Raw genomic sequence first — 22,801 nt, 5'->3', positions numbered from 1 at the left:
AATGTTCTAATTATAGATTTCTTACCTGCACTGAATTTAATCTGCAATAGCCGTTCAACGGAAATCTGATGACATGAGTTGGGTCTTGGTTCCAACCTGCATTTACAGAGTTACACATAACATCCCCAGTTTCAGGGAATATCTCTTCTATTAAAGCCTTCTCCCCACTCAGTGCGATCCTCTCTCCAAGATCTGGAGTCACTCGTACCACCAAGCAGTCACAAGGCTGAAAGTGTTTTCTCTGCTCTTTATCTTGTTTCCATCGTTCAAGTTCTTTAACCATTGGCTGCAGCTGGTAGTACTTTGCTTCTTCATATAAGAGGTTGAATTCCTTAAGAAACAAATGAATTACAATAGTTACGGGTGACGTGAACCTTGTACACTGATTGGACTCACTTATATCTGACTGACAGAGATACCAAATACAGGGGCTCGTTTTCAAAAGCGAAAAACATCTCAAAAACGGAATAAAGTGATATTTGGATATTTTTCTCTGAAAAAAGTCCAAATCGCGATTTTCAAAACTCTGAATTGAGACGTTTTTCTCTGCAGTGCGTGCAAATCACAAAGGGGAATGTTGGGCATTTCCCAAAAGTTGGATGTTTTTCTGCCCTAATGGAACAAAGAAAAAATGTCCAGGGCTAAAGGTTAGATGTTTTAGTCTAGACCTGTTTTAATCACAACTAAGTCAGAAAAAGATGCACTAAATGACCGGATGACCACTGGAGGAATTAAGGCATGGACCCCATTACTCCTCTAGTGGTCAGTGACCCCCTTCCCACTCCACAAAGATGGAAAAGAAACAGTACATACGAAGCCCTATGACTGCTTCAGATGTTACGGCCAGTCCTATTAGAGCTGCAAGCAGGTCCCTGGAGTAGCCTAGTGGTTGGTGCAGTGCACTGTACAGAAGGGGACCCAGGCTCTTCTAACTGGTACATTTGTGGTAGAACATATGAGCCCTCCAAAGCTCACCAAAAACCTACTGTACCTACATATAAGGGACACCTGCAGGCATAAGGGTTATTGTAGTGGTGTACAGTTGGGCACAGTAGGCTTTTGGTAGGTTTTGGAGGGCCCCCATATAATATAAGGGGTAATGGTGAGATGTGTACCTGGGACCTTTTATGTGAAGTCCACTGCATTGCCCCTAGGTTGCCCCACTGCTCTGCTGGGTCGTCTATATGGCCAGTCTACTAACGTATGCTGCCCCCCCCATACATCCCAACGGCTTGTTTTGGGGTTGGTTTCTTTTTTTTCTCTCTTGGACATTTCATTTTTCAAAAATGGTCCTAAAAGATAGATGCACTGAGCACAAAAACATGTAGCAAGTGGCCATTTTCAAAACAAAAAGGTGGAAGTGTTTCTGGTTGAAAATAGCCATGTTCGTTCCTGGATTTTTGGACATTTTCCCCAAAACATCCAAATCAGATTTAGACGTCGTATAAAAAAATGCTCCTCACTATGACAGTGAAGCAAAACTACAACAGTACACCAATATTCAAACCATTAAAATAACTGCATACAGCAGAAAGAGAACAGGGGAAAATGCTAACAGTAACCTTATGGAATGTATATTTCAACAATTGTAAACATTCATTATAAGTTGGATCTAGATGAAGTAAAAAAACATTTTACAGTGAAAAACAAAATCCGCACTGTAAGTCAGCTGACCCTGTTGCCACCGTTTGTAGATTGCTGCAGCATCCAATGTCCAATTCATATTTTAATCAGCCTTCTGCTCAGGAATTGGCTGCTTATTTTATTACTAGTAAAAAAGGCCCATTTCTGTAGGCAAGGAAACGGGCCTTAGGCAGGCAATTTCCCCCCCCCCCCCCCGCGCTACGGCCCCCTCGAACCCACCCCCTCCCGCGAACCTGTCGATCCCCCCCCACCCTGGAACGCCGAAAACTGCTGCCACCGCCGCCGCCGTTGTTGTGCTACCTTCCCTTCCCGTAGGTTGTTCAATCATCTTCTTAGAAAGTTTAACTCCGTGCGTCTGACGTCAGACGCATGTGCGTTTGACGTCAGACGCACGGAGTTAAACTTTCTAAGAAGATGACTGAACAACCTACGGGAAGGGAAGGTAGCACAACAACGGCGGCGGCAGTTTTCGGCGTTCCGGCGGGGGGGGGGGGGGAACGACAGGTTCACGGGAGGGGGTGGGTTTCGAGGGGGCCATAGTGCGGGGGGGGGGGGGGGCGTGACAGCTGATTCCAAGGCAGTAGGAGTAGGGAAACACGCGCTCCTCCCCTTGCCTTGGAATCAGCTGTGTTGACGTCAGGGAGCCACGGTCCCAAGCATGGAACGTTGGAGGTGAGAATTATTATATAGGATAACAAATTAACCATCTTTCTCAGATTTGGGCAAAGAACAAGAAATCTCTTGACCAGCATTAAATCGTATGTAGGAATTTTTCTCCACAACTGAATCAGAAATTGTCATAAAGATACTGCAAGAAATGCAATCAGTTACTTGTCCATTGGACAAGATTTCAACGTGTTAAAATGTTAAAACTAGCAGTAGCCTAATTTCTCAACAATACTGTTTGGACTTCTACCTAAGGTATGCAGTTAAGGTGGTATTAAAAATGGAAAATTCTTTGTAACATGACCTCTCCAACTATCCCCTGATTTCAGTATACTATTAGGACAGCGAACTGAGCAGGTAGAAAGGCAGCCATTGGATGATTCTATGAAATTAAATAGATTCATGACTCTCGGAAACATGCATTTAGAGCTTGACTTAGTCCAGAGACCTTGGTAATATTTATTTATTTATTGTGAACATTTATATCCCGCATAATCCCACCAAGGCAGGCTCTATGTGGTGTACCACTGCTTCTTAATGTTTTAAAAAGGTTAGAAGTTAGAAGTCTTCATTATTTGAGTCAGTTATTCCAAGTCTATTAATATCAAGACTGGCAATGTTAAGAACTGGAGAAAATATATTAGAATGGTTGTCCTCACACCCGTCTGACAGAAGGCAACAAGTCTGTATGGGATACGATATTTCAGAATGGTAGACTATGATGAGAGGGCAGCCCTTTCTGCAGCACTATTTAATACCTACTTAACGCCACTCTGCAAACTGCTAAGGGATTCTGATTATATGCAGACAATATCATTTTGTTTCCTTCATTTGACATAACTGAGGTTATAATGCTCTCAGGGATATTACGCCATTATTTAAGGCCACTCCCCCCTCCTCTATGAGTCCGATAGTCTGGGATCGATTGTTATCTATATTGGCTTTGGATGCTCAATTGGCAGTCCCTCTAAAATATTTCCACGCTGGACTTAGAGAGCAGCTGGGGGAATTTGACTATGCCCGGCTGGCGACTCAATGGAGCGGGGAGTTAATGGTGGACGTCCAAGCAGAACAATTGAAGGTATGCGTTTTAGATGTTGTCAAGATCTCGGTAAATGTGGCGTTGCAGGAAGCTTCATACAAATTCTTTACCCGAATGTTTATTTCACCACATAGGGCATGGAGAGCTTCTATAAGGGAAGATGATCATTGCTTGAAATGTGGTCACTCACCTGCAGACCTGGGACATATGTTCTGGAACTGTCCAGGTATTTTGGAATTTTGGACCCAAGTGTGTCACCATGTGTCACAACTGTGGGGGGTCACCTGGCGCCGCAGGCCACTGTTACTATTTAATAAATTTCAGTTTGTACAACCACCACCGAAGGGGTTGAAGCCCTTTCTTAAAAAAGCTGTTATGATGGGGAGGAAATCTATTCTTCACCTGTGGATAACGGTTGAACGTCCAGAGTTGTCCCAGTGGCGGTCCAGAATGATTTTCCTTTGTTCCCTGGAACATAGAGAGGTTGGGGACTTGGCCTCACCTAAGGGGGATGCCTTTTGCCGAATGTGGGCCCCCTTTTTGGGACTCGTTGACAGCAGTGGCGCGGAGCAGAATTCTAAACTCTTAACACGCACGACACGTCACATGAAGGGAAGGGGAAAAGGGGGGTTTAGGAGGGGAGGGGGGATCCTCTGCTAGGGACGGCGAGAACTTGTGCTAGAATACAGTGTAGAAGTTCCAGGTGGGTTTTTAACATGACTTTTTTTTTTTGTTGAGATGCCTGGCTTTAATTATTTTTGCGACATGGTGTATTGTACAATAGATGAATAGCATGCAGAGGAAAGGAATTGGGGAAGGGAAGTAGGGGGGTAGGATAACTGTTTGTGGAGGGAGGGGGAAAATTAAAAGAAAATTTGTATTTGATGGCTGATGTTATGTTATTGCTGTTATTCAAATTACTCTGACTCTGGCTTTGATAGATTGTAACTGTTCCAAGCATAAGGTACGGTTGTTATCATCAATAAAAAATGATTGAATGATAATGCTCTCAGGGATACTTAGTAAGCTTACTTATATTTCCAAAAGGTTTCCTTAAATAGATTGGCCCTAAACTTAAGGATAACCATTGCTTTAAGCTTTCTTAAACAACCAGAATTATTCATTAGCAGCGTGTTTTTTTTATTTTTTTTGAGGATCATGTGATTACACTTGTTAATGAAGTCAGTCTGGACACTGATCTAACAGTGTGGTCTCAAGAGTAATTCATGGAGCATCATACAGCATCCATCAAAAAAAACTATCGATATTAATACACAACATATAGTCAATCAACTTAAGGCCTCTTGCCCTCAGTGGTCTCCATTATTCTTATCCTGGTGGGGTAGCCTTGACAGCATTAAGACTAGTGCCTAAGGTATTATATCTATTGTTTATGTTACCTTACATTTTCCCATGTAATTGTTTCCAAACTGTTGATAAAATTCTTTCATGCTTCTTATGGAATAACCCCCCCCCCACCCAAGAACAGCTCTCTCAAAATTAAACAAAGAGATGGTGTCAATTTCCCAAACTTCTTAAATTATAATCATGCCTTCCTCTCTAGAGCTGCTGATTGGTGGATTCTACCCAAGTACCCCAACACTTATGGCTTCTGTTAAAATGCAATATGGCTGGAATTCTCCCATTGTCTAAAAGATTGGGAACTCTATCTTATACCACTTTGAGGATGAATATGATATTTTTTTTATAGTGCATTATATACATTAAATAGGTTTGATAGAGGTCTAAAATGCCCAGTCCATTTAACCCTTGATGTTCCCATTTGGAACAATTCAATGTTTTGTGTGAATAAGGAAAACTATTTCCTGGTCTAAATGGATTGAATCGGGCATATATGTGTTAAGAGATTTATTTTTTCATGACTCATTTGCCTCTCTCTCCCAACTATGCTGAATATATCCTTTATAGAAATCTCAATTTTTACAATATTTGTAATCAAGATCCTGTATGTTTTCAAGTTATGTCATCTCTTCTTCCCTACAAGATACCCTGGATATTATAGAAGTGATGTCAGATGCGTTATCTTTAGGTAAAACTGCCTCGATAATTTATAAATTGTTTTTGCCCTTTGAATCTCAATCCTTAAGAAATCTTCAATCATCCTGGAATTCTGACACTAACATGACACTCACTGAAAAACGATGATCTAATTTCTGGTCTTTTATTAACAGGCCACTTGCCTCAGTCATGTATTTAAAATCCCTTTATTTTATCATGCACAGAGCTTTATGGACTCTTTCTGTCAACACAGGGTTAATTCTGTCTTAATACTGGTCCTGCCACAATGACTTTGGAACTTTGGACCATTTATTATTTTCATGCCCTAACTTCTGGGTATTCTGGACTGAAGTTTGTTCCCGAATCTACTACTACTACTACTACTACTAACTAGCATTTCTAAAGCGCTACTAGGGTTACGCAGCGCTGTACAATTTAAACATAGGACAGTCCCTGCTCAAAGAGCTTACAATCTAAAAGACAAGAAAACAATCTAAAGACAAGTGAACAATCTAGAGGACGAGTGAACAGTTAGTCTGATTTCATATAAGATTATTATCTTTTGTTCTCTTGGGTTTTCCCACTCTTTATCTAATGAACAAGCCAAACTCTTAGATATTCTTTGAGCAATTGCTTTGGGTTTTATTATTGCGGTGTGGAAAGATAATAATAAAATAAGTTCTGTTATTTGGTGGAACTCGGTATGTACTATTCACAAATACGAAACTGTTCTGGCATTTAGAAATAATTGTTTGTCAAAGCTTATGGGAGCCTATAACTCTTTTCTGCTTAAATGTTTGACAATCCCTTATATACCCTTTCATACTGTATGTATATTATATGCTTATTGTTGATAGGGATGACTAACCTACTCTCTATGATATAGTGATGCCTGCCCATATGTTTCATATTTACTTGATGTTATGTTTCTAGGCTTGTTGCCCATTTGTATTCTCCTTTGTTCATTTAATATTAATAGAAATCATTTGAACTTAAAACATTTACCTTTACCTGATGTTTTGATAAAACCTTTACAGCTGGTCAAGAACGTGGTGGCTCACCTTATTAGTGGTGTTAAGAATTCTGATCATATTATGCCAGTACTTAAGGAATTACACTGGCTACTAGTAAAATTTTAGATTTCAAATTTTATGGATAGTTTTTAAATCATTCAATGGCATAATCAAGACAGAGTTGAATTCCCTGTGGCAACACTATAGACCTGGCTGTACTTTATGATCTAGCCAAGAGGACTTACTGATGATACTATCAGTTTCTGTTGGTTGTAAAATGATTATATGGTCTTGAGCAATATCAATTGCACGTTGAATAACTTGCCAAAAGAACAATGTTCTCAAATGGATTTTTTAACATTTAGGAAAAAGCTGAAAATGTATATATTTCAACTAGCAAACTATTAGGTTCTAAAATGTCTTATTACATTTCTGTTATGTTTATACTATGTATATATTGCTGGAACCCATCTAGTAGTGTAAACAGTAGGTGGGCTAGAAATCTACTAAATGAAATTGTCTTTATAAGATAAGAATAGCCAGACTGTCAGACCAATGGTCCATCTAAGCCCAGTTTCTTGCTGCCAACAGTGATCAATTCAGGTCACAAGCACCTGACAAAATCCCAAATAGTAGTAAGATTCATGCTACTGATGCCAGGAAAAAGCAGTGGCTTTCCCCATGCCTATCTCAATTGCAGACTGTGAACTTTTCCTCCACGAACTTGTCCAAACCTTTTTTAAACCCAGATGCACTAACTGCTAGTGCCACATCCTCTGACAACAAGTTGCAGAGTTTAACTACTCACTGAGTGAAAAAATATTTCTTCCTCTTTTAAAAGTAGTACCATGTAAACTCAGTATTTTGTAGACCTCTATCATAACCGCCCCCCCCCTCCCTCAGCCATCTCTTTTCCAAGCTGAAGAGTCCTAACCTTTTAAAGCCTTTCCTCATATGACAGGAGTTCCACCCCCTTAATCATTCTGGTTACCCTTTGAACCTTTTCTAATTCTGCTATATCTTTTAAAGATAGGACGGCCAGAATTGCACACAATACTCAAGGTGTGGTCACACTGTGGAGTGTTACAGAGGCATTATAATATTGTCTTATTTTATATCCCTTTCCTAATAATTCATAGCATGCTAATTGCTTTTTTGGTCACTGTCACACACTGAGCAGATTTCAGCATATTGTCTACAATGACACCTAGATCTTTTTCTTGGGTGCTGACTCCTAGGGTGGAACCTAGCATCAAATAACTATGATTTGGATTATTCTTCCCAATGTGCATCACTTTACATTTGTCCACATTAAATCTCATCTACCATTTGGATGCCCAGTATTCCATCTTCCTAAGTTCCATCAGTAAGTTCTTCCTGCAATTTTTTCACAATCCACTTTGAATAGCTTTGTGTCTGCAAATTTAATTACCTCACTTGTTGTTCCTATTTCCAGATCATTAATGTATTAAATAGCACTGGTCCCAGTACAGATTCCTGGGGCACTCCACTATTCATCCTCCATCACTGAGAGAATTGACCATTTAACCCTACCCTCTCTTTTCTATTCATCAACTAATTCCTAATCCACAACAGAACATTGCCTCCTATCCCATGGGTTCTAAATTTTCTCAGGAGTCTTATGAGGGACTTTGTCAAACGCTTTCTGAAAATCTAGATATACAACATCAACTGGCTTACCTTTATCCACATGTTTATTCATGTATTCAAAGAAATGAAGCAAACTGGTGAGACAAGACTTTTCTTGGCTGAATCCTTGACTGTCTCATTAAACCATGTTTGTCTATGTGTTCAGTGATTGTTCTATACGATCCTTAGTGAACAAACCTTAATAAATACATAAATATCCCTTCCAACAATCCAACTCCACAAGCTTAGCCATTTTAGTTTAAAAGGAGGCCACACACATAAAAACACAGAAAACTGCAACATACACAGACATCAATTCAATCCAATAAATCACTTCATATCAAACCAAGACAAAATCTCTTGAGTGTCACAAGACGAAAATGATTTCTCTCCTATGAAAAAGCATAAGTCCTACAATTACGTGCTACATTCATAAACAACATTTTGGAAGGACAACATATCTCTGAATCCCCAACTTCAGTTCTCTAGGGCCTAAAAAGTCCCGCGTCTGAAGTGCATTTGCTTGTATTAATTAACCATGGAAGTGAAGGGCATGAATGGGAAAAATATGCTATTGTGCATCATTGTGCCATTTTGGATTTATGTTTGGTATATCATTTCTTTTCATTGTTAGCATGTCCTTTTCTGTTCTTTACCATGTGTGTTGTGTACATTACTTAGTTTTCTGTGCCCTTTCCAATGGGAAATATAAAATGAAATAACGAATATCACTGATGTTTTAAAATGGCAGTACATCCCTACAAGGCTGGATGCTTGTTAAAAGGATCAGACACATCGGTGTAATTTCGGGTGGGCATTGGGGGAGGCCATGTTACCCCATGTGCTGCAGTTGCTAATGCTGAATTGGTCCTCCTCCCCCGCTGCCAATATGGACTTCGTTACCCACTGCCCCCCCCCCCAAAAAAAAAAAAAAAACTAAAGCAGGAAAACTACACTTATGCTCTGATACCATTTCTATCAGGATCCATGCAAAGAAGAAACTTGTTTTTGTTTTATTCCCTCAGCTTAAAGCAGCAGAACAGGCAAGACTTGTCTTCAATACTGCCATTCCCAAACACCGTTACAACAAATAAAGCCATTAAGCTCTGCTCGTTTCCATCTGCTTTGGAATTAATTCCTGAGGAGACATTACAATTTCTGGAAGCTTCTGCCACTTAGTTGCTTTTACTATTAAGATTTTAACTAAGTGACAGTGCTATGCCAATTCTTATCAGACTCCTAGGCAGGCATCACAGCTGATACTGCTGAATTCCTACTTTTAATGTAATAGGCTCAGCTGCTATCTCAGGGAAGCAGATTAACAAAAATGAACAACAGTCAGGTATCTATGTGCTTTGTTAGGCAGGGTGCCACCATTCCATGCTACCACTGTCACAGCAGTGGGCAGCAGCAGGTTTTTCAGTGCTTCCAGTTTATGTTGGCATCATCCGAGGAGGAGACCCAGCCAAATCATGTAATCCAAGGCAAAGCCATTCCCATGGCTGGCTGGAATTTGGAATGGGGAATTCCACCCCCCCCTCTCCTTTTCCAGGAATGCCTGACAATGCCAGGTGGCCCCAGTGACAATGGGTCTAGTGACCACGGTTAAAATCAAGAATGTAAAATCAAAAAAGACGAAGTAAATTAGGATGAAAAAGAGACTTAGGAATAAGATCCAAAGAGGAGGCAACAGTGACCAAATTTAGTCAAATAATATTTTGAGGCATCTAGTTAGTTCTCTATTTGATGAAATTCCTATGAAGTAGTGAAGGGATAGCCTAATGGATACAGCAGTGGGAGAGTGAGATTCGAACCCTACCTCCTCTTGAGACGTTGAGCGAGTCACTTTATCCTTCATTGCCCCCCACATAACCAATTTAGACTGCAACCTAAGCAGGACCCCAGAATTTTTACCACATCTTGAGTATGGATTTGAGAAGGCAAGAAATTAAATCCAAATTTAACAAGTTTGCATGACTGGTCAATAATGTTAAAATGTAAGCCAAAGAGGCTGTCCTGTGAATATCGCATTCCAAATGAAGGAAGCACTCTCAAACAAGAATTACAGACTCCATTTACCAAATACGTTTTCTTACTGAGTATATATAGCACTGTGTGGGAATTTGAAGAGAAGAAAGCGCAGGGAGAATAAAGCAGTTTTAGCATTAAGCAGCAACAATATATACAATTGGATTCCTTACTTGAAATTTCAGAGCAAGGGCAGAGGCTGGATGGTTGGCTGCAAAAGAAATGCTCCTCAGGAAAGGGTGACATGGAGCAAGAAGGTCAGAAAAGAAGCAGTTAAGAAAAGGCTGAATTGGAGACTGCAGATACGATGGGATATGAAGCTTGGTGTGATCTGGGCATGTGCAAAGAAGATGTGAGAGTTACATTGGCATTAAAGCCATTCGCCAGGATATTAAGGCTTGAGGCTCAGGCTAAAGAACTTGCAGTTTATCAGCTAGCAGGGCACCTTCATCCTGACAGCTGCTCAGGAAGAGGAAGTAGTGGTAGCAGAGGTCTTGACTGAATCTTTGGCCTTGCTTGGGGCCCCATGAAGAGCCAACATCAGAATCGGTGGCTTTGAGCCTAATGAGGACCCATGGGTTGATAGAAAGAACCTTCAGGTCTTAGAATGTGGGTGACACAGCTAAGGGGAAGCGAGCATAAAGGTCAGTGTTTTAATCTCCTTTGGGAGAGATGGTATAGAAAACTATGAAAGAAATAAGCAAACAAATTGGAGTAATAAAGAAAGCACACTACTTGGGGAAGACAGTAAAAGGTGCTATTATTTAATTATTTTTCGGTCAATATGTAAGGACATTTCTTCAGAAAATGGCTGTCGTTATCTGGATACATTCTTTAGCCAGTCCTATCTGTGAATATTCAGCAGCGCTAATCCAGACAGTGCCACTGAATAGCACAGCATGGAGGACGGGGGGGGGGGGGGGGGGGGGGGAGAGGGGGGGAGAGAAGATGCCGCTCCAAAAGAGTGCCGTCTGAGGCCCTTGTCTCAGGTGGCCTAATGGTAGGGCCGCCACTCATAGAGGGGATGGAAATGCTCCCATATGAGGAAAGGCTAAAGAGGGTAGGGCTCTTCAGCTTGGAAAAGAGATAGCTGAGGGGTGATATGATTGAAGTCTACAAATCCTGAGTGGTGTGGAGCGGGTGGAGGTGAATCAATTTTTCACTCATTCAAAAAGTACAGAAACCAGGAGACACTCAATGAAATTGCATGGAAATACTTTTAAAACAATAGGAGGAAATCTTTTTTATTCAAAAATAGTTACGCTCTGGAACCCATTGCCAGAGGGATATCTGGGTTAAAAAAAAAGTTTGGACATGTTCCTGGAGGAAAAGTCTATAGTCTGTTATTGAGATGGACATAGAAGACACTACTTGCCCTGGGAGTGGTAACATGGAATGGTGCTACTAACTGGGTTTCTGCCAGGCACTTGTGACCTGGATTGGCCACTGCTGGAAGCAGGATACTGGTCTAGATGGAACACTGGTCTGACCCAGTATGGCTATTCCTATGTTCTTATGCAGAAGCTTGTGTGGCAGCTTTTATCATCAGTGTTGCTCTCATAATCAAGGCTGAATTTGGCCTCAGAGGACTGATAGGAAGGATGCAAGAGGCACTGATGGTGTCACACTGGGGTTGCAAGAAGTCCAGTATCGATTTTCTTTTCCTAAGAAATGCAGCCTGTCAGGTTTAAAAAGAATCTAGCTAACAACTTCAAAAGGACTGAAGTCCTAGATCGCTATATTTCCTGTACTGGAATGACGATACTTTGTCTTAAAAATCCTGCTTTGGCAAGAATATTATTTAAAATAATGTATTAATTTGTGTGAACAAGCAGTGGTCTGCATATCTTTCTGTGGGAACAAAGCAGATCAAATAGGAACATAGCTGATACTACATTTTCCTCTGACATGTCTTCTGTCCCAGTAATTTAATTAGAGGGAGGGATAAAGCAAATAAGAGGTACATAAGCAGTCTGCCAGAAAATTAAATATAATCTACTGTACATAAAGCCCTTATTTAACCCAAGGAGGATCTAACACACAGGGAAACTAGCACCTGTCTTCTGATCTCCATTTCAAAAATGCACCTTTTCAAACATGCACATGCTGCTACACAGGGGAGAGGAAAATAAATTCAGCTTCACTCATTTGTGCCTGTTGGGAACCACATTTTATGATCATTTGTTATTAGGGGTTCAGCAGAGGGAAGCGTTTCTTCCAGTATTTCCTCTGACTTCAGGCTTTTTTTTCCAGGGGCCCTTCTGTTCCTTTGATTGGGTTGGTGGCCTCTTTGCTCCTAGGCCTGAGGTCTTTGTTCTCCTGTGGCTATCTCTGGCATCTGACTGACAGATGTCCTGGAGCTCCTGCACCACCACAGTGAGGGAACTGCCTCATTTAAGCCTCAGGCATGCATATTGCAGCTTGGTTAGTTTTTCAGGCAGAGTATGTTCAATTTATGATTTTACAAATTTATTTCCATCATAGCACTTAACCACCAAAAGGAAAAACACTTCATGCTGCAAATATCTGAAAATATTCACTTGCTTCATTCATACTGTTTGAAGATTTCACTCGTGAATATGGATTAGTTTAAAAATACTCCCAAAACTGCCATCTCCTTCTTTAATACCAATTTTCTTGCTTTTTTTTTTCCTCTGTATTTTCCCTCCTCACTCTATAACAGGGTTCACGGACTGGAGGAGTAGCCTAATGGTTAGTGCAGTGGGTTGAGTACCCGGGGAACTGAGTTCAATTCCCACTGCAGCTCCTTGTGACCCTGGGCAAGTCACTTAACCCTCCATTGCTCTAGGTACAAAACTTAGATTGTGAGCCCACTAAGGACAGGAAAATGTATCCGCAAATAGTATACGTGAGGGGAGGGGCATGGGCAGGTCGATTGAAAACAGGATCTTTGGTTTCTACTGAAACTAAATCTGTAACTGAAATTGTCCCCCCTCCCCAACAGTTCCCACTCCCTCCCTCAACCTGACCATGAAGATCCCCCCTCCCAGACCCACCCGCTGATAGAAATCCCCTCCTGAGGCCACCCCCAGCAGCAGCAGCAGCAGTGTCCTCCTGGCACCTTGTCATTGGTGGGTAGCATGCACAGGAATGTCCCCTCTCCTGTGCACAGCCAGCTCCAGGACTTCTAGTGGCAATCTCGCAGAACTCGCTTCTACCCGTATTGGTTCCAATCTCAAAATGGCTGCCTGGACCTCCAGTGGACTGCTGCTGAAGGTTCTGTCAGCCATTCTGAATTGGAGCCAACACAGGCAGAAGTGAGTTCTGCGAGACATTCACTTCATGAGTAAATGGGATGAATTAATCAAAAGCACATTGAACAAGTTAGCACCACTCAAAATGAGAACAAGATGTAAGAAACAACCACGTCCCTGTTTTAATGATGAGCTACTAGAGATGAAAAAACTACATAAGAAACTAGAAAGAGACTGGTCCAAAAACAAATCGGACAAACAAAATCACATGGAGGAAAGCCTTAAGAATGTATAAACACAAACTAGCAGAATACAACACATACGTGAGCCCAGATCAGATTAATACGAAAAAAAGTATACAAACTCATAAATAGCTTGCTGAGCACCAAAAATCTACTAGCATCAAATGAAACACCACCAACAGTGAATGAGATAACAAAATACTTTGAGCAAAAAAACATACGCTCAAGCCTTCCTATGAACACAAACATCCCTCACAGATTTCTTACATGATTGTGAGTGCAAAAGCAATTATATCAAGGTAGACAGAAACTGATCATCATTCATAATACTTACAACCAACTCAGTTAAAACAAAGCTAACAAAATATGCACATGCTAACTGCCTACTAGACAACTGCCCTAATTACTTGATGAAAAATCCACCAGATTGGTTCATTGACTGCCTCACTGAACACATAAAATACATGTTTTGAACGGTCACTTCCCTCCTGATAAGGGTGATATAATATTGACTCCAATCCCCAAAAATGCCACCAACAAGATCAGTGAACTCATAAATTACAGACCAGTTGCTCCAATACCACTATAGTGACCAAAAGGATGGAGGGCCTAGTAGCACAACAACGAATGGAATACCTGACATAGTTCTCAATCCTTCACAACTCACAATCAGGTTTCAGACTACTACATAGCACTGAAATAGTCATAAACACGCTGATAACAAAATTCAGATTAGTAAGCCAAGGCTAGAAAATTCTACTACTACAATTTGACACGTCGAGTGCCCTCGATATAGTAGACCAACCAACACTAACGACCCTACTCTGACAACATGGGAATTAGTGAGGCAGTTTCAATGGATTTTTAAGAGCTAGGTCATACCTGGTAAAGATGTCCAACCAACACTCAGCCTCTTGGATCTCGGAATACAGGGTGCCACAAGGCTCCCCAATATCACAGATATTGTTCAATATTATGATGGCCCCACTCGACAAGAAATTGGAAAAAAAATGGGATTTAATCCATTTATATACACCGATGATTTATCATCTACATACCGTTTAACAAATATATCACAGAGATAATGGACAAGGTTAAAACAAGACTGGACCTCATGGAAAACTGGGCCACAACTTTCAAGCTTAAACTAAACAGAGACAAAACCAAATTCCTAGTTCTATCTAGCCAACACAATCCCATGTCTGACTGAAATTTCACATGCAACCAAAATACATACCGAATTGAAATTGCAACTAAAAATACTAGGAATCATTCTTGACAAAATATATATCTCCTGAAAATCAAGTCTCAGCAGTCACATCAAAGAGCTTTAAAACCCTATCAGAGACTACTTCCCCAGACAATCCTTCCATCTAATAGTACAATCGATGATATTGTCCCAATTAGATTACTGCAATGCAGCATATGTCAAAATATGAAACAGCAACACCACTGCTTGCAATACTACACTGGCTCCCAGTCATGGCCAGTACTCACTATTCAGTATGTCTCCTGATTACATGCTAGACCTGATCGAACTATCACCGAGAAATGAAGTCCAGAAACCAGAGGCTATTTATTACTCCATCTGCCCAACTGTAGAAACATAACCTACAAATCTATCTACATGGCTAGATTCAGTTATCTGGGTTCTAAATGGTGGAACTCAATTCCAAAGGCTATAGGAAGCATTACCGAGTACCTTCAGTTCAGTAAAGGTCTACAAACCTATCTCTTCAAGAAATTTTATGGTTAACCACATATGATACAAATGTTCAACACTGACTGTAATGTAATGGTAAATACAAAAAGAATAACATCTCTTGACAATTGTAAGCCACATTGAACTAAAACTTGTTTTTGGATAATTGTGGGATAAAAGAATGAATAAATAAAACAAAACTGCTGAATTGCTTGAAATGTAGGATCAAAATCCCCCACCACTGCTCTCACTACACCTTCGTCACATAGCGAGGACTCGTACTTCCCATATTTTTTCTCATCCTTTTCTGACCCCTCTATGGCCAAAGCCAAAGCCAACAGTTGCTGTGCACTTTTTGTCCATACACTAAGTTTTCTTTGGCTAAACCTATAACCAGTTATTCTTCAAAACTTCTTCCACATCAGAAATTGCAAAGGGGTGCTCATAGGTTAAGATTTGGTCCATATGTTCATCAAAATCACAACCAAATGAATGCACTGTTACTCCAGGTAGTTGTTTTCTAGAATAGAATTCCTTCTTCCGAACATTCAAAGGAACTCTGTCCCCAAACACTATTAGTTTCTTAAATAACTCTTCAACATCTTGTCCTTCAGTCTCCTTAATCATTATCACTTGTGCTGCTGACCTTTTCAAATGATCACACACCACTTCTCACTGATCCTCAGGGGGTACACAGAGAATACTCAGATTGGACCTTGTATTTTTCACCCACTCCTCCACGATTTGGTCTCCTGCTTTCATCAGATGACCTACAAAATCTTGAATCCTCTTGTCCCTGGGAATGTACAATGCTGGATATCTCAGCTGTGACTCATTCAGCTTTTCAATCACAGTTCGAGATAATGCAGAGGATTTCATTCTCTCTTCTCTAAGTATTCTTAAGAGTTCAGCATGATCCCAATAAACTATTTCTTGTTCCTCCAGCCAGGATCTGAATTTCCATTTCAGTTTTCCAGGCTTCCATTTTCATGAGACAAAATCGACTATGACACACACCTTTATTTAAACATTATTTCACTGTCACTTATGCAACCTGTTGAGGAAATTTAGTTAGTGACTAAATGTTATTTCTTTAGCCAGAATCCTCCTCTCAAAAATCCTATACCACAATCTTATTACACTTATCAATATTCTATATTCAAATGCACATTCTAAATTTGAATCCTGTCCGTGACGCCATTTGTAGATTTGCCTGTGATAAACTTTTTCAGAAGTAAAAGATGGAACTTGGTATTTGGGTTTTCACGCTAAACCTACACTACTTGAGGAATTTACAAAGAAAATAGTGAGGAAACAGCAGATTATGGGTATCTGTGCAAAAGCTTTTCAATGGTTTTCAAGTGTCTTTCTAGAAATTATTACAGATAAAATATTTCAAATTGTTGTAAAATTATTACACATAAATTTTAGATGTTAATAAATATTATTTAAAAATTAATATTTATTAACATTTATTTTAACATCTAAAATTTATGTCAACTACCACTAATTAAAAACCAAAGTTTAAAAATACAGCTGTATGTGAAAACAGATTTTAATAAAGTGCACAAGATATTTAAATTGCACGACATAAGATAAAGTACTACTTAGGTGAAAACAATTGTTTAACAGCGTTTTCTCCTTTTCCCACAAATAACCAGGCATTCGTTAGACGCTCAAATCAGGACTTTTTTTTTTTTAACCAGAAGAATTTTTCAACTTAAAGAAACTATTATATAAGTAATCCCACTAACTTTTGTGCTTAAAAGTTTTTCTATACTTCAAGCTTTACCCCAAAGTGTAGATTCTTTGTGTTTCTTTATATGTTGCAGGTACCTACTCTGTTACATGTCTGTTTTTGCTTGATATTGTGCTACTATTTATTGCTGCTGCTGCTATTTTCCAGGCCACTTTTTCTGTTCCCAGAAGCTGCCAGTAAGTTTCCCGTGCCACTAAGCTACAGTCCACCCTGTAAATAACATCAGGTTCTCTCTTCTTTAGGTTCAAAGCCCTTACTGGCACACACTACCAACTCTGTTGTATGTCTATTTTGTGTTTAGCACAGTGTATTCCGGTGATCTAGGGCTGTCAGCTACAGCCCTGTCAGTATGTCCAAAACACAGCTATCAAACTAAATCACAGGCCGCCATAAATTTAATCACATTACCCCACTCATAAAAGCAGCACACTGACTCCCAATGTTTTATCGCATAACTTACAAGTTACTGTTACTTGTCTATAAGATCTGCAAGACCGGTGAACTGGTTTATTTGTCTCGCCTTTTCACTCCCTACTGTCTTTCACATACACTCAGGTTCTCAGCAGAATCAACTTGTAATTCCATCTTTTCATGAAATCAGGCACATTACCACATGGCAATCCATATTCTCCGTACAAACCCCCGATCTTTGGAACAGATTACCGATCAACTTACGACCTTCACCTTCCCTACAATCTTTCAAGACTGACTTGAAGACTTTCTTATTTGCAGATGCCTATAACTAACCAATACCTTCCACGCTCCTTGGAGTGGCAGTGCCCTGGAAGACACAATACCCTCCCCCCTTTTTTGTGCTTCCCTCTTTTCTTTCCTGTTTATATTGTATTTCATCCTCTCCTTCTTTTACCCTGCTGAAGTTTCCATTTTATTCTCTGTCCTCCCCCCCCCCCCCCCCCTTATATTGTAATCTGCTCATATATTCCTTGATGGGTGGGATATAAGCCTCTAATAAACTTGAAACTTACTCAGCAAAGAAGTTTTATATTAAGCTCTTCATCTTCACCCACACTCAGGTAAGTATTCCCTCACCTCTATCAAAATCTCTTCTAGGTGTTTGTTTTCCAAGTGATGCTTGTGATAACGCTGAACACACTTATCTGTGAACTTTGTTTGAATCCTAGACCTTGGTTTCTGGTGCACTGTAGTGATGCCTTGGTGATGCTTTTGCTGCACCTTCTGGTCCTGGTCCACCTAACCCTAACGTCCTACCAATTTCTTAAACAGCAGCATCGCTAAGTGAGGATTCCAAGCTTCAGGAATTTATTTGGGCTCTTGGATTAATAAAAATAAATAATAATCAAGGCTCCCTACTACAAAATAAGCTCCTACACTGGAACTGTTTCCTTAATAAGGAGCACAGGACACTGAATTCCGATTTATTGGACAGAAAACAGAGGGTAGGGTTAAATGGCTATTTCTCTCAATGGATGAGGGTGAATAGTGTTGTGCCACAGGGATCTGTACTGGGATTGGTGCTATTTAATATATTTATACATGATCTGAAAAACGGAATGACGAATGAGATGATTACATTTGCAGATGACACAAAACAACATGCGGATTATGAAAATTGCAGGAAGACCTTTGGAAACTGGAAAACTGGGCATCCAAATGGCAGATGAAATTTAATGTGGACAAATGCAAAGTGATGCACATTGGGAAGAATAATCCGAATCATAGTTAACTGATGCTAGGGCCCACCTTAGGTGTTAGCACTCAAGAAAAAGATCTAGGTGTCATTGTAGACAATATTATGACATCTTCAGCCTAGTGTGCGGTGGCGGCCAAAAAAGCAAACAGGATGATAGGAATTATTAGGAAAGGGATACAAAATAAGACCAAATATATTATAATGCATCTGTATCACTCCATGGTGCAATTTCTCCTTAAGTATTGCGTTCAATTCTGGTCACCATATCTCAAAAAAGATATAGTGGAATTAGAAAAGGTTCAAAGAAGAGCGACCAAAATGATAATGGGGATGGAACGTCTCCCGTATGAGGAAAGGCTAAAGAGGTTAGGGCTCTTCAGCTTGGAAAAGAGATGGCTGAGGGGGGATATGATTGAGGTCTATAAAATCCTGAGTGGTGTAGAACAGGTAGAAGTGAACCAAAAGAGTACAACGACCAGAGGGCACAATGAAATTACATGGAAGTACTTTTTAAAACAAATAGGAGGAAATATTTAGATCTTGCTGTTGGAGGATGTGGTAAGAGGTTAGTATATCTGGGTTTAAAAAAAGGTTTGGACTAGAGGTTGTAACTATTAGTTCGTAATTATTGCTATATATTTTATTTTTAAATTCTAAATTCTTGGATTCCAAATTTCCTAAACCTGTGGACAGAAAGGCTCTTTTTTTTTTTTTTATATATTTCTTTATTCATAATTTACATTAATTACAAGAATAAATCTTGCTTGGCAAAGATGCTTTAACAAAGAAAAAGAGAATTAACAAAAAAGAAGTAATTCCATAATTCTCATCTTACATTGAAATGATAAATCAAAAGATAACATATTATTTAAGAAAATAGGTTTACAATATAAGATGGGATTTTAGATCATCTTAAATCATTCATCTATAGTCCACAATATAGGAGGCAAACCACAATATTCAGGAATTTATAAAGAATAAATTACAAATTCTTTCTATGAGGAACTGAAGAGTGAGAGGGCGTTCCAGGAGTACTATTTAATCACAGGGTTGATGTAATTATTTGTCTTAACTGTACAGAAGGTAACATGGCAATTTTTGCACCCAAAAAAGAATCAAATTGAACAGGGTCAAAGAATATATATTTAACCGAGTTCAACTTAACTACACATTTGCATGGGAAGTTTAACCAACAAAGAGCGCCCAATTGTTGAACTTTTGGGCGTAATTTAAGAAACTCTTTACGTCGTTTTTGGGTCGCCTTTGAGATATCCGGAAACATTTTAATTTTATAATTCAAAAAAAGCTGTTCTCTATGAAGGAAAAATTGTTTGAGTAGCCAGTCTCTGTCCGGTTGTAATACAAGTGAAACAATTAAAGTCATTGGTGTTAGTCCCAGATTGTCATCTTCCAAGGTCTGAGTCAGGTTTAAATCCAAGGTGTCAAAAGGAATTTCATTTCCTTGTTCTACCAATTGTTGGTTCTCCTTTCTCTTATAAGGTGATAGAAAATAAATTTTTGATATAGGCGGATATGCCTTTTCCGGGATCTTCAAAACTTCACTTAAATATCTTTTAAAGGTTATTAATGGAGCTATCATAGGCTGCTTGGGAAAGTTTATAAGTCTAAGTGTATTAGCTCTCTGGGCATTCTCCAACATTTCTATTTTATTCTGTAGATATTGATTTTCTTTAATTAAATTAGTTTGCACTTGTTGTGACCTTTGTATTTCTTTCAAATTATTTTCTACAGATTTGTCCACTATTTGTATTCGTCCTTCTAGAGCTGGTATTTTATTCAGCAATGTCTGTGATTGATCAGACAGTGGGGAAAGCTTTTGTACAAATAGAGTTTCCAGATTCTTTAATGCCTCCCAAATGACATCCAAAGTTATGTTTTCTGGTTTCTCACCAATTGAAAACTTACTTTTTGTATCCATAAGAATAGGGTGCTCCAGTTGTCCTGCTTCTTTTGGTAGTTGGTCTCCAGTCAAGAATCTTCCCGCCTGCATTTCCAACACTTCATGTGTTGGTACTCTCGGCAGAGCTTCGTCCAAGTCGGGTCCCGCTCCGAGTCTCCCTTCCACCACTTGGGTACTAGGGGTTTCTCGATCCCTGCTCGGCGTGTCTGCCGGCATAGGCGGGGCCAACCGCTGTTCGGGGCTCAACGATGTTTCTGTCTCCAGGCGGTGAGGTGGCTGACAGAAAGGCTCTTAATGATATTTCCTTTTATTTCTTTTTTGCCTCTTGTATAAATGCCGATTGCATACTCACGTATTGTGATGATATATTGAAATATATGAATAAAGAAATAATAATAATAAAAAAAAGTTTGCACGAATTCCTGGAGGAAAAGTCCATAGTCTGTTATGGAGATGGACATGAGGGAAGCCACTGCTCATCCCAGGATTGGTAGCATGGAATGTTGCGACTAATTGGGTTTCTGCCAGGTACTTGTGACATAGATTGGCCACTGTTGGAAGCAGGATATTGGGCTGGTTGGACCACTAGTCTGACCCAGTATGGCTATTCTTATGTTATCACAAACCAGTACACCGCCCTATAGCACAGCTTTCCATTTGTAAAGCAAGCAGAAAACACATGATTTCTCATTCATTCAACCTCTTACAACTAAGGCCTATGCTCTTCTACTGCTTACAAAGCATATTTTCACTTAGACTTACAAAGTTGCATAGTAAGCTATGGAACATTGTAAGTCTACGTGCTTTGAAAACGAGTCTCTGTCACTGAAACAGCCGACAGCTCCAATAATAAAGAAGTTCAGTTTCTCTCACACGGAGAGTTCTTCACTTTAATTCTGCGACAACCAACCAGAGCCAAAGTATCAGTAGTAGCTTCTCAGATTGGCCAATTTTTAATTTTAAGATCTAGGAAACAGTTTTTCCTCAAACTGTCACTCAGCCAGTGTTAAATGTGCTGCTTTCAAACAGTGCTCACACTTCCAAACACCTTTTTACTGCACACTTTCTCTTTTACCAGAGACCCACCTTCACATCTGCTCATTCAGAACTTCTGCTCCTCTGCCTCACTACTCTTAAGCCATAGCTATGCCAATTTTATTTTTATTACATTTGTACCTCACGCTTTCCCACTCATGGCAGGCTCAATGCGGCTTACTTATTGTATACAGGTGCTTATTTGTACCTGGGGCAATGGAGGGTTAAGTGACTTGGCCTGAGTCACAAGGAGCTGCCTGTGCCTGAAGTGGGAATTGAACTCAGTTCCTCAGTTTCCTAGGACCAAAGTCCACCACACTAACCACTAGGCCACTCCTCCACAATGAGGACTCAGCTTGTGTCAAATGACCCCCGCCAGCCAATCTTCACTCAATCTATGAAACTTTAGCTTTTTCTAAAGTATGAAACTCAGAATGACGTTTTGCACCATTAGACCCCCATGGCCCACTTAAAGAAGGCCCCCCACTGATCTCCTACAAACAAAAATAATTTTTACAAATTAACTCTGTGAACCCCAACCCCATGACACCTAAAAGTGTCCATAAATGTTAAAATAATTAAAACTGAGGCCAAGGGACCTCTTTTACCTGGTCTCAAAGATGCTCTTCAGGCTGCCCCTGCCCTCTAATACAGTTTGGAGTGTTCCCCTCCGATGCCGGTGGCTTTTAGTGGCAGCTTGCCGGGTATGCAACAATATCTAGGCTCCAACTTCAAATGTGGCCTACCGGAGCTCCAGGTGCCTACCGTACATGATCAGAAAATCACATAGCCTAGGCAAAGACCATGCCCTTTCCTGACTCCTTCTCCCTTGCGGTTTTATTCCGCGACTAGATGGTGATGCGGCAAATTGCACCTGCCACCACCAGAGCTCTGAAGAGCCCCAGTCATCTTGGACACAAAACAGGTCCCAGCAGTGGCTTGTGCCTTTGAAACCAGCTATTTCTTCTTTTCCTCACCGGAAAAGAAACTATGGTGCCATAATGGCCTTCACTTGCTAAAGCAGTAATTACACAAAGCTGAATGAAATTGGAGGAAAACAAAGTTGCAGTTGAATTTAGCATGCTATAAACTGAAGCTTAGGGACTATAACTATCACCTATGGAAAGCCAAAGGGTTGCTATTTACTAACCAAATAAAAAAGGCTCCCAATCTCACTAGAGAGCTTAACTCAA

General features: G+C 40.0%; 1 protein-coding gene across 1 annotated transcript in view; it reads right to left on the bottom strand.

Annotated features, from left to right (window-relative positions):
• KCTD15 (potassium channel tetramerization domain containing 15) overlaps positions 1 to 22,801 on the bottom strand; it is a 134,283-nt gene that overhangs the window by 27,185 nt on the left and 84,297 nt on the right. The window contains exon 4 of the mRNA XM_030204438.1: positions 26 to 331. Coding sequence (XP_030060298.1) covers positions 26 to 331 — 306 coding nt within the window. The remainder of the gene's footprint in view (positions 1 to 25; positions 332 to 22,801) is intronic.

This window comes from Microcaecilia unicolor, chromosome 5, assembly GCF_901765095.1.
Source record: "Microcaecilia unicolor chromosome 5, aMicUni1.1, whole genome shotgun sequence".
Classification (NCBI taxonomy): domain Eukaryota; kingdom Metazoa; phylum Chordata; class Amphibia; order Gymnophiona; family Siphonopidae; genus Microcaecilia; species Microcaecilia unicolor.
This window is presented reverse-complemented; position numbering and strand designations above follow the sequence as displayed.